Source organism: Cystoisospora suis (genome assembly GCF_002600585.1).
Source record: "Cystoisospora suis strain Wien I chromosome Unknown contig_5420, whole genome shotgun sequence".
NCBI classification, from domain to species: Eukaryota; Apicomplexa; class Conoidasida; order Eucoccidiorida; family Sarcocystidae; genus Cystoisospora; species Cystoisospora suis.
In genome coordinates, this window is record NW_027158210.1 from 1 (window position 1) to 12,820 (window position 12,820).

At 48.5% G+C, this 12,820-nt stretch overlaps 1 protein-coding gene across 1 annotated transcript; it reads left to right on the forward strand.

The window, feature by feature from the left end:
• Positions 1-1,634: 1,634 nt before the first annotated feature.
• CSUI_009214 (aldo-keto reductase) lies at positions 1,635-12,361 on the forward strand (the record flags this gene model as incomplete). The annotated part of the gene is made up of 9 exons (XM_068069330.1): positions 1,635-1,723; positions 3,521-5,510; positions 6,048-6,144; positions 6,904-7,011; positions 7,531-7,640; positions 8,748-8,904; positions 9,449-10,430; positions 11,341-11,554; positions 12,173-12,361. Coding segments are annotated over 9 exons (3,855 nt in total), but the record flags the coding sequence as incomplete, so codon positions are not given.
• Positions 12,362-12,820: the final 459 nt, after the last annotated feature.

Genomic DNA, 12,820 nt, shown 5'->3' on the forward strand with positions numbered 1-12,820 from the left:
TTCACCGCGCGGCACTCGACACGCGGCACGGCACGCACTACAGGCGTTGACACACAGGGCGGCGGCGCAGAGTCGTAGCGAGGGCGTTACAACTACAGTGCAGCACATCGGTTTCGTTCCGTGACAGTGCTAGTTACCACTTGCAACAGACGCAAAGAAAAACAGATATGTCGAAACTTGAGAGCGGAGTTGCTTGAAGGCGCAGAAGAGTTCAGTGCATTGATCACGCTGGATCATCTTCGCCTGAGTGTCTGAGGGTTCGGGGGTCGCAGCGGAGCCGCGTCCGCCCCCCACCGTTACGCCCCTACGCATCTCAGGTGACTGATGTAACAAGATATCCTGGTTGAGATCTACGCTGTTAGTCGATTAACCTACGAGCGGCGTGCAGGTTTTTTCGTTTCCCCAAGACAAGGACTTCTTTACTCTCCGAGGAGGACTTCCGTCCGCAGTGCCTTCCTTCCCTGTGCGACCTGCCTTTCGTGGAATACGGACACACTGGCCCTGCTGTCTTTACGGCACACCAGCTGTTGTTGAGAAGAGGATACCTCCGGACGCCGAGTGGATGTCAGCGAAGACGCTCCCCTCTTGGAATGGCCCCGCAACAGCTTCTCCTGAATGAGCCCCCCATGACCTGCACAAAGTTGAGAGGAAGGAGGGAAGGCACGCAGCTGTGTGTAGTAGTACACCGAGTCAGTCTATGGTGGGGAACTGTCGTCTCGCCAAACACCAGATAATTTCGCAGTTACGCAATCTCGAGTTGTGCACCTGAGTGTGCTGTACGGGTAGCGGGTGGCGGGACTTGAGTGAACTGCGTGAGTGTGGCCGGACTCTAGGTGTTAGATTTCTTCCTTGCCGAACGGTAACCAGCGTCCGCGATTGTGAACATGGCCCTTCTTGTTGAGGAAATGTGGAGCGAGTGACGGTGTGTGCGTGAGCCCACCACTCCCCAAGTATCGTGTCCTGCACCTACAACGCCACTGTATTGATGTCTTCTGTTCTCCATGCCCTCTCCACCTCCGAAAAGCCTCTCATCCTCTGTAACTACGCCATCTTTGGTCAACTCTTGCGCATCTGTCGTCCGCTCCTGCCCTTCCACGGAGAGAGAGGAAAGAAGCTACGGCTAACGGGGGAGACAGAGCGGCGAGCAGGAAATGTACCACGAAAATAGCCGAAGGAAGCAGAGAGGGGAAGGAGGCAAACAGACCGAGTTTTTGAGCTTCGTTTTACAGAGGGGATTGCTCACGTGCCGTGTTTTCATTGGTTCGGAAGGCCAAGACAATGAGGAAAAAACTATGAGAACGGCTGCATGCAAAGAGAGAGATTGCGAGTAGGAGATGAGAGAGCTAGTTCAGGTAGGCCTGTCTCACGCCACAGGCATACTTGAACTTCCTCAGTCATCTAGGAGACACACACCCCTAGTCCCACGCGGCGAGCTAAAGGAACTCTTGGCAAATTGAATCTCCTTCTTGTGTCCAAGAGGACTTCCTTCTTTTCCGTTACTTTGCGTCCGCGTATATGAAGGGAGAAAATATGGAGATGTTCTCTTTGTGTCTTGTCGTCCCGCTTCATGCTTGGGGCTTGTCTCCACCTGCTGGCTTGCTATCACCTTCGCCGTCGTGTTTTCTCTCAACAGATTTGATAGTTGGTGGCCGACTTCTTGCTTTCTTGTGCTGATTTCACACTGCTGGGACAATATTAGTACAACAACACGAGGACAAGGGAAGTAAGCGTAAAACTCCAGCTGTCGTGTTTCACGGCTTCCCGCCAGATGCATCCGCTCGCTTCATGCTTAGAGAAGCGGTAAATCGACGCTGAATGGACGCTTGTGTGTTCCCTACCCTAATTTCCAATCAGCTCACGTAAGCGATCATCCTCATTGGCCTTGCAGTTTTGCATTCAACAACATTTTCTTGAGTACCGTTCGTTGGCCTGTTGGATACTTTTCTCCCTGTAGAGTCTGCTTGCTGTCCCTTTCTCTCTTCAATTGTTCTGATACCAAGTTGGAGCAAGTTTTCTTCCGAAATCCCGAGGCTGCTGTCTCCTCCTTGGTACCGCATAACCGTAAACTAAGAATCTCCGCAATGCGCTTCCCTCTTTCCGCCGTCCTTCGTTCCTCAGTGGCTTCCAAGACACGAACAGTCGGATGTCGAAGCATCGGTCTGTCTGTGGAAAACAAATCACCGTTGTGTCCAATTTCTTCGGAGACACATGAATTCTTCAGGCGAGAGGTCTGCTCTTCATCTCCCCGGCGAGAAGATAGTCTTAAGATTCAGTGGTTCTTCCTTCGTCCTATCAGGTATCAGCCCTGAGGGGATCCTCTCAAGAAGGGAGCCGGTGATTGATTCTTTTCCCACTCGTCCTGATGGTGCCCCCTCGATAGTCTTGTCATTGTCAGCTGTATCGTCGACTTTCTTCTCGGGGGGGGAGGATCTGCTATCCACCCGAGTCTCTTGTCAGGTCTTGCCCACTTTTTCGCTCCCACCCTGAGATTCACTCTTCTTCTCTCCCAAGTGGCAAAACCCAGACATTTTCTCCTTTCTCCTCTCCCTCGCCATATTTGGTCTCCTGCATAGACAGAATAGAAACTCCGTGCCTTTCTTTAGACAGTGTTAAGACCTGGGAATGATGCGCTGGTTTCCTGATCCAGTCGCCCTACTCATTCATCGCTTCTCTTTTCTCACAATGGAAAAGGCCCTGGATAAGCTTACGACACCTACAATGAGAAGATAGTAACAACAAGAAGAATCCCCCACCCTATGACATACAATATTGCAAGTAGGGAGACGAGCAAGAAGAGAGAGCGAAGTTTAGGGCTAGTATAAGATCCGTGCTTCTTCACACAATCCCGACCCGAGAGAGAAAAACATACGCAGGAAAGAAACTTCCACCTCTCTGCAAGGGAGACGAGAAGAAGATCATGGTGCGCTATGGTGAAAACAGAACACCATCAGGCTGGTGTACATACAGCAAGAAGAAGAGGCATATGAAGACTAGCAGAAACAAGAGTCTACTTAAGAGATATCTTCAGCAGAACGTCATGATCCACTCGGGTTGAGAACCTAGTTGGCCTTTCGTCCATCGCATCCACATTCACTCATGTGTTTCCTATGATATAAACCATGACTTTTCTTATGCACTGTCCTCATCTTTCCTCCTTTCTATCCATCCCAAAGTTCTTCTCTCCTCTTTCGCTCGGTCCTTGCTCCCCCATCCCCAACTCTCGAACTCCCCCCGGGGTCTCCCTGAAGAGATCTAGTCGGCCATCTCTTCTTCCTATCTTGCACTTCTTCTCTTGCTTAATCTTCGTTCTCACAGGAGTGAGTGGGTACATCTATAGCAACCAAGCTCTCGCACTGGCTATAGGAGGAGAAAGAGGCAAAGAGAGCTTCACATCCCAAGGCCTAAGAACACGCCATCACCAGTGGAAAGTTGTCGAGAAGAATTCCTGGCGGAACTTTAGACAGAAGATTCTCATAGATGAAGCTGTCTGTTGTTCCTCTTCTTCTTTCTCACTTTGTAGGAAGGAAGATCTCGCAGCAGACGTCTTCTCTCCTTCCTCATCTGCACGTGTTGTTGCTTCGGCGTCTTCTTTTCCTTTTCAGGAAGGGTCCTTTTCATCCAGTCCCCGTCCTTCTCTCTCTTCTTCAGCTTCTTTTTCGACTTCTCCAGCCTCCTCTCGCCGCCTCTACAGCCCCAAACACTTCTTACGTGCTGATACATATAGCCCCTCTATGTTCAAACGTAGAGGGCTAAGAAGGAGTCATTCACCTCCATCTATGGGTCCCGTCAGTTCTTCAGAATTACATCCAAGAAAACTCTCCTCTCCTTCCCATACTCGTCTTCTGGACACGGCCTTCCTTTCTTCGACTTCAGATCCGTCCGCCCCTTCTTCGCTTCAAGAAGAAACCGCACATAAACCTTCGTCTTCACGCCCTTCCTCTATTAGGGGCTTTTTTGGTTCTCTTGGCTATGATGGTGTCCCTGCTTCCTACCCCACTGCTCGCAGTCCCGTCTTCTATTCCTCTTTATCCTCTCCGAAGTGTTTCTTTTCTTCTCGTTTGTTCTCGTCCGCATCAAGGCCATTGTTTTCCTCAAGCTTATCTCTATCTTCTCCTCTCTCCGGTCGTACATCTAACTTCCCACAAAAGGGTAGAAGGTCTTCTCTTTCCTCTGTCTTTCGTAATCCTCCATCTAAACGCGAAGCGTTCGTCTTTTCTATCCGTCATGGACTTCACATGATTAAGTACTCTAAAGGGAAAAATGCAGTCACATCACCGGGATATATGAAACCATGGAGCTCCCACTTCTTCTTATCTCCTCCACATGCTTCTTCATCTCTGTCTTTCCCCCAGATATTCAGATCTCCTTTTTCCGTCTCTGTCAAAGGTTTCCAACTGCCAACAAAGATCAGCGGGACGACGAACCTTTCTCTCCTCAGGAGTAAGGTCGTCCCAGCAGCACATCGCTCTCAGAAAGACAGAAGACATCTCTGCCTCTCAGGCACACAGGGGAATAGGTGGAAAGAGCCGCTGGAGAAGAAAAAGGAATCTTCTCCTTTCATGAGTTCTTCCTTCAAATTGACGAGAGGAGAAGAAAGGGATTACCCACGTCACCATCATGGCCATTCGCGGCTTTCCTCTTCTTCTTCTGAATCATCTTCTGACACTTCGTCCCTTTCCTCCCTGTCTCTAGCCCAAGCTGAAGTCATGGCTAGGGATATAGTCGAGGTCCAGGCGGCGAGATCTGCAGTGGCTGCCTCTGAAAGTGAAGTTTCTCGGCCTTCGTCTTTATATCACTCGACTGAACACGTCAAGAAGCGAGTGTTAGGCCCTTGTTCCACAGCTGTCCCTGTACCCGTACGTCGCGAAATGGAGCAGGAAGAGAGAGAAACTTTTCTGATGGGTGAAGATGATGAAAGACAAGAAGAAGAAGAAGTACGGAAAGGCCAAGGAAAAGAAAACAATGAATGGCCAGGAGAACCTATGAAGCCAGAAGGAGAGACGACAAGAAAATGTGAAGATGTCTTTGAAGAAGAAGAAGAAGATATACAGCAATCCCTCACAATGTCATCTACTTCTCCATCTAAGACAGATGAAAAATCCAGCGAAGAGCACGAGGAGAAGAAGAAGACCAAAGGAGTGAAGAAAGGAAAAGGCAAGAAAGAAGAGAAATGGGAAGCTTTAGCTGAATCGGATTGGCATCTTTATCCAAGAGAAAGTTTCTTTAATGAAGATGGAACAATGAACTATGAGAGAGCACCAGATACCATGCCCTTCATGACAACTAGCGCCAAGCTCAGACTCTTAGCATCTAGACAAAGAGAAGTCTATAAGACACGTCGAGCTACAGATAGACGACCGGGTGCAAGATCATGGAGAGATTATCTTAGTTGGCTTCCCCCAGATAACCCCGACGACTGGAAAGGATTCCCGCCTCCTCCTAACAAGCGTCTTGAAGATCTCCCAGTCAAGACTATCATTGTCGATAACGAAACCATACTCTATAGACAGGTATCTCGGCGTCTTTTTATCTATACAGCAGGAGATAGTAGAACCTGCAAATGCTGAGCGAATCTTGCTAAGAGGCGTCGTATCTACCACCCAGGAGGATGATTTAGGAATAATTTTAGAGCCAGGAAAGTAAAAGATGTCTCTTCTTCTCCTTCTTGTCTCAACGTACTCATTCAATCCTGAAAGATATTAGGCCTTCCAGCAATCGTTCTTAGACGTGTGTTGTAGCGTTGTAGCGATAGGTATGCTGATATGGTGGGTAGGTACGAGACTTGATATAGATACTTCAACTTATGATAGAGTCTATCTCTAGATTCCTTATCACTCTTCCATCTATAGCCGCGAGTGTATGTATAGGTACACGCATGTCTGTATATGAGCGATCCTCCGTTGTGTTGTTCTTCTGTTGTTTCTTTCTAATCACGTTCTTAGCACGCTTGTGTTTTTCTCCATGCTCTACCGCTCTTCTACATCTATGTGGCGTCAGCTGGTGTCCCGGGTGTATATACGTTGCTGACCGTGAGGGTTGTCTTGCAGGCGTGTGATGAAGCTCCCATGTTTATTGACGATGAGACCTTCGAGCGACTTAAGAGCAAGTGGAACGATACGGAAGAGCTCGCACGAGTACAGAGGGGTAGGTGCGGATGTCCCTTCTAACCTTCCCTTCTTCTAGTTTGTGTGTCATACGTTGCACAGTCTCTCTGTCTACTCATATAGATGAATATGTACATGTATGTATGACCATGCTTAGGAGTGTGGGTTAATTTCCTTGTATTACACCTCTGCGTTGTATGTTCTGAGGGGCGTGCCAAGGAGGTGGCGCAGTTCTGGAAGATGTCTGTGTGCCAGTACTTTTCGACCTTCGTTCTTTGGTTCGCTATCTTAACTTAGAAGATGAGAGGGTAAGATAAGCAGTGATAATGGTGCCTTGCATATCCTCCTTTTTTCCAACTGCGTTTAGCCTTTCAGGGATACTAGAGGATGTCTCATTCATGATTGTATATCCACCTCAAGAAACATGCCTTGGAAGACACCACGAAAACAAGTCGATCTAGGGAGAACTCTCTGAGCTTCTTTACTATTTCAACAATACTCTCCGGAAGTACAAGTGGAGAATGATACATCTCTTAGGAAGAAGCAATGCCAGTGGCACCCCTCCTCTATTCTTTATCTATCACACACATCTATACTTACTCCTTATAGACAAACCTCACTCCCTCCAGCTCACCTTCTGGCACGTCTCCTTCTACAGGTTGCTTTCTCTGTTGGTTCTGTCATCCTTTCTGGAGTTTTCCTGTAGTTAAAATTGACCTGGAAGAGGTGAGACGGGTTCTTCTGTATTTGTAAGTTATGAAACGTGGTCATACTTGTTCTTCTTCATGGTCTTTTACAGAGGAGAAGCATCTCTATGATATTGCTGAATCTTTCCCGGATGATTGCTGGGTGCCAATCAAACCAAATCTGCCGATGGGACGTCTCGTCACTGACTATGGTCTGATACGTAAGTCTTTCTTTCTGTGTGTAGGGCCCGGTGAAGCAAACACAACTAGGCTTGATAGAAAAGTATGTCTGACTTAGCTTCCTTTCCAGCACTATAGTGCACCAAACAGTGCCTGTGCTCCTCTCAGTGAAAGAGGCTGCTGCCTGCAGAGAGAAACAATGACGGTCACTTCTCATCCGCTATCATCCCTACATACATGCAGTCCCTTGGGGGGCGACATGTAGGTATGAGTGGTCTATCGACATATCATAAGAGATACATGGTGAGGGTGTAGGTCGGTGGCACTAGGAGACGTCGATGTTACTCGTAATAGATCAATAAGTACTCGCATGATGTGTTTAGAATAGCTCGTCTCGGAAATCCATACACGTCATCCTAAGTTAGTCCTATTGTGCGTGTTTTCAAAGGTGGAGAAGGAGCTGAATGGGATTATGAGTCATGCGGGCTTTTGGCTGACGAGAGTGTCTCTCCTTTGTTCTGTTTTCTGTCTCTTTGTTCCTATCATGATCTTCTCTCTAGCCAATATTACTCTGACGGCACCAGGGTATGACTACATCGAGACGTACCACGATCCATCGCGGAACTACACATGGTCATATAAGCGCTGGAATCCTCTCAAACAAGAAGGGGTACGTTGTCCTACAGAAGGGAGGTCTCTATACAGCACTTTGATCCTCTATTCAATGATGTGAAATAGCACCCCCCGTGCGATATGACCTCCTCTCCTGGTTGTGTGCACCTGATCATCGTAAAGTAACGATCGGCTCTTTCGTCGTTGTGATGTCTGATTCGCTTTATATAGAGTACACAAAAGGATAGCCTCTTCGGCTGTTTGCTCTGTATGTATCTGCCGAGTTACATGATGAAACCTTACGCATCGATTGAGGGACACAGCGTTGGTGGGGCACATAGCCCTTCTGAGTCTACCGTCTCATGCTGACTGGCGGTGAAACAGATACTCTAAGGGTTGTCTCCAATGAAGGGCCGTAGGAATGAAGTACACACACATCCTTCCTTCTCTTCGTCTCGAACGTAGGGCAATAAGCAGGAGGCCTCCGAAGCACTCATCGAGGTAGCCGTTCAACGTAGCCAGCGCATGTTCACAAACGCGTCATGCACTGCGTATTCTCTGTTCTATGCAATCTGGCGCTTCACACTTTGGAGTGGCGTATACTCTCCTTTGTTATGAAGATACCTGGTCCTTGGTATATGTGCAATGCAACTGATCTAGTGACTTCCGACGTAAGACTGCTTTCTGTCCTCTGGGAACTCTGTACGTGGAGATGGCATTCCTATCTTGAGAACGCGTGAACTGACAGACACCCTGGTTTCTGTTCATAAATATCTTTCTTACCCTTTCATGTCCTTTCTCAGTATCGCTTCAGTTCCCTATAGCTTTTGGGTCTCACCGCGCCACTCATCGACGCCAGATCAGCAAAGAGAGGGGGGCGACAGTGTTTTCTCTTCAAGTGATTCATGCGTATCGTTGTCGTGCTTAAGAAGGCACACTGCAAGGAAAGCAGTACTGGGAGGCATCACCATAAGACTCTATTTGTTTGTGCAAGCATATACGTGGTCAAACACACGTATTTAGTTTTGAAACGGTGTGTCCTCCACCATCTGTATTGTGCTGGTATTGCAGCTAGCATCTTTGCACTTCTCTTCGCTGTTCTCCTTTTATCTTCGCCTCCTCATGTCTGTTTAGCATCATGTCTTTCTGACTATCTCGTGACTAGGAACCCCCACGAGATATGGAGAACGAAACCAAGTCAATCTTCGAGCTGGATTCAGACATAAGCCGGAGATATTGGAGAGAGGAGCCGCGACCCCCTGAGAAACTTCCCGACGACGGTGTTTTCCGTCAAGTGACCTTAGCTGAAGAAATGACTCGGGGTAAGAAGGAACAAGAGAGGGGAAATGACGCTGTACGATGTAAATGCATCTCCAGTCCCCTCGCATAGATAGATAGATAGATAGATAACTGAAGTATTGGTGCCAACCAGGAAGGTCTTTTAAACTACACATCTCTCCGCAGGGAGCGGTATTTGATCGACCGGTTTCCAGCTGTGTGTGTGTCTCCGCCACTATGGTTTTCATTGCAGCGGTGTGTATCGACACCTACCTGGATGGCTGCATTTGTCTCTGTGCTCTGAAGTGACCACAGAGCCTTCTCACGAGTTCTTTCTCCGAAGTAACTCTTCCCGTACGCGACACGTATGGTCATTTACACCTGGGACGTAACTACACTTTACAAGCAGATGTCGTCGTCGGTTTCCCCGGGCGTGTACTCGGCTGGCTGTGGAGGCGGCGCGATAAGAGTTTTCTTCTATACGTATAACGAATTAACGGAGCTGCTATGCAGCGCGTATGTATGTCGACTCCCTAGTTTTTTAATCTCAAAGAAACGACTTGCGTTCGCCTGCATTTGTCTTTCTAGGCATGAAGCGAACGCCTATCGGTTCGGACCAGTGGCACTATACGCCTACAAACCCCCTCGGTCAGATGGCGCAGCCACAGAACTTCTGGTTGACCGCTCTGAACAGGACGCTTGATCAAGCAAGAGTCCAAGCAAGGGAAGAAAACCTGAGAGCAAAGACAGCCACGGAAATCTACTTACGAGCTGTCATGGAAGGTAGACGATCTGAGTTAGAGGCCGTCCCCGATGCTATTCCTCTCTGGTCAATTCCTTCGGGCTCTTCTGCTCCAGAAGATGGAGATGGTAATGCTCATAAGAACCGCGAGGAAAAGAGCACGAGGACAGAAAACGAAGATTCAGATGGGGGGGACCGCATGCAGCAAGGTGCCAGTCAACATAACATGCCCGGGCCATCATTAGTACAGGAGAAGTCCAAGAAACGACGCAATGCGCGGCTTGACGTGAAAGCGGGACCAACGAAAGAAACGTCTTCTTCTTGTTGTGCTGAATTTTCTCTCTCATCTCCTCTTCCTGCGAAGGGCTCACCAGCATCGAAGTTTGAAGCGGCTCGGGTTCCTTCTGTCCGTCGAAGCGCATATCAGCCTCTGACAGAAGTGGATATTGAAGCAGGGGAAGCATGTGATGAGATGAAGTATAGACAGCTAGGACGGAGCGACTTGTTTGTTTCAGAAGTGGGTCTAGGTACAATGACAGTAGGAAGTCCTCAGCTAGGTCGTGACCGTGCTATGAGTCTCTTTGACTATGCTATAGATCACTGGGGCGTGAACTTTATTGATACTGCAGAGCTTTATCCTCTCCCTGCTTTGCCAGTGACATATGGAAGGAGTGAAGAGATCATAGGTGATTGGCTCATGAAACGGGGACGGAGAAAGCGAGAAGAGCTTGTGATAGCTACTAAGGTAGCTGGTCGTTCAGCACAGCTTTCTTGGCTTAGGGGGGGGGCAGGGGCAGACGACGGACCTCGCGTGCATCATACGGACAGGTAAGAAGCGACTCACTGTAAGACAGGAGTCTAAGTGTACTACTGTTAGGACGGCGTGGGCCAGGGGTTGTGCTATGGTCGTCGTGCCACGAAAAACAAGCAGTCGGGGGCTATCGCAACCAAAACACCTTAAGCATCTCAAAGGCAGGAATTTGGGGCGGCGAAGCTTTGATGGAGGAGCGTTGCTACTATAAGCATGTGTTCTTGGCCGGCTAGAGTACATATCAAGAAGGTGCTAACACCGATTCAACCTTTCGGATGGTTTCTGTAGCCAATTTTTCCCAAGTGATTGCAGTAGTAGTAGTAGTCGTAGTCAGCCTTCATAGGTCACAGTGCGTGACTGGCCCTGTGGTCTGATGTATACTACCACAACCTGAAACCTGTCTCGCTCTCCTCCATGCCTATTTGGCCGTAAGAGAGAAAGACACAAGAACACTGTTATTTCCGAGGAAGGGGGATCTCTTCAGGGCTAGCACAGAGTCATTCTTGGGCAGAGTATGTGTTGCTAGGACAGTGGTGTCCACATTCCGCATATGCGCGTTGATGATCTGCAGCGCTTCTTTCGTATCTCACTTACGCAAGTGCACTGTTTAGTCTTAGGGTGAGGAGACGCTTACGGTGATGACTTTGCTCCAAAGGCGACAGAGGAAGTCCACCTCTGGTGGACTTGCAAGCATTTCCAGTGTGACTGACATTCTATTGATAAGTACAAGCGAGACTGAAAGAAAGACGTAGCTCTTTCTTCGCCGCCATCTCTTCATCTGATCACTTCCGTGAGTCACTCTGATGAGAAGAGCACCGAGCAGAGAGGAAAGGTTCCCTTACTTCTCCTTCCTCTTTCCACTGCTGTAACTGAGCGTCTCTGTCTGGCTTCCATCGATGATGATTTGCTGTCTTGGTTGATGTGTAGGAGCTTGCATACTATCGAGGCCAGTCAATACGGCGACTTACGTCAGCAATGGAGGGGAACATGCCTTTCAAGGAAGCAGATCATTCAAGCTGCCGAAGGTAGTTTACACCGTTTGAAAACAGATTATATCGACCTATTCCAGTTACATTGGCCAGATCGCTACGTACCTTCACATGCCAGCGGAGACTCTGCGGACGTGCTCTTCGATCCTCAGGTGAGATGGGTACACGTAGATTCGGGGCGAACTCGCTTCATGATGAGTATGGAGCTAATGTTTGTGCTACTCATTATGGTGATAGCCTTTACGCTCTTTCATTCTCGCCTGCGACTTGAATCCATCTGTATAGTAAAGATCACACATAAGCTACATGAGGTCCCTACAGCAGAGCAAGCAGTTTGTTCTCTTGCCTGGGAATGTTCGATCTAAGGAGAAGCCATTTCTTCCCCATGATACGACAAAGAGGCTTCAGCGCGGTATAGATAGATAGGTAGTGCGGGTTTCCCGGTTTTTCGTGTTCCTTGTACGTGACTAGACATAACTAGCCCCTAGGCTAGTCGTTCCTTTACAGAAAATGCGAAGGGGAGTCACGACCCGGGGTGCCCCCACGCCTACCACATGTGGCCGGAAGTTCAGCTATGTATATAGGCGGGACCGCCAGGGAACGCTTAACGTACCTAGCAGGAAAGGATTCGCTACCACTGGTCTCTTCTTTCTTTCGGAGAGCTGGAAACGTTCTAGATAAATGACAACGCGGAGACTGAGCAGGTTTTTACGCGGGGGTACAGAAGCGTTTTGAATCGTGCTACTCCCCTTATTTGCTTTCAAATACAGAGAGCCATGGACCACGACAACGCTGTGGACGCCGTGCCGATGGAAGAACAGCTCGAAGCTATAGGAGAGCTCTTACGGGACGGCAAGGTAAAGAGAGAGGGAGAGTGAGACTATTCCCTTATCAGAGGGCCTAGCATCCGCATATCCAGTTTAAGGTCTTTCAATGAACAGCCGCGCACCTTTTCCAGGAAGAACAAGAAAAAGAATAAGGTTCATTTGCAAGTCTTGCTTCCTCTCAGTTGGTGAATGCCTTGGTCAGTTAGCATGGTGCACACATCACATTAGTCGGGGCATCTGTAGGTTCATCATGATTTTTCCGCGGCCGCGGTGAATCTACCTATCTGGTCTTGTCTGTTGTTCTTCAGCAAGCTTCCAGAATCGTAAGCTTGATCTTATTTCTCTATTCCACGAGGCTGACTCGCTACGGCTCACTCACAGCCTTCTCAGTCCGCTCTGAGGTATCCTGCTTTGTCCTACTACATAAGAGGCACTTTTCTAGTGAGTAAAGCTACTGTATCAATGCCAGGGAGTGCTCGCCCGCCAAGCGTCAGTATAGTATGACACCTGCAGATCTTGACATGCTTACCTTGATAGCAGTGATCGGCACAAGTTAGGCTGCTTGGGCTATTAAAAAGTTCAAGCGACTGT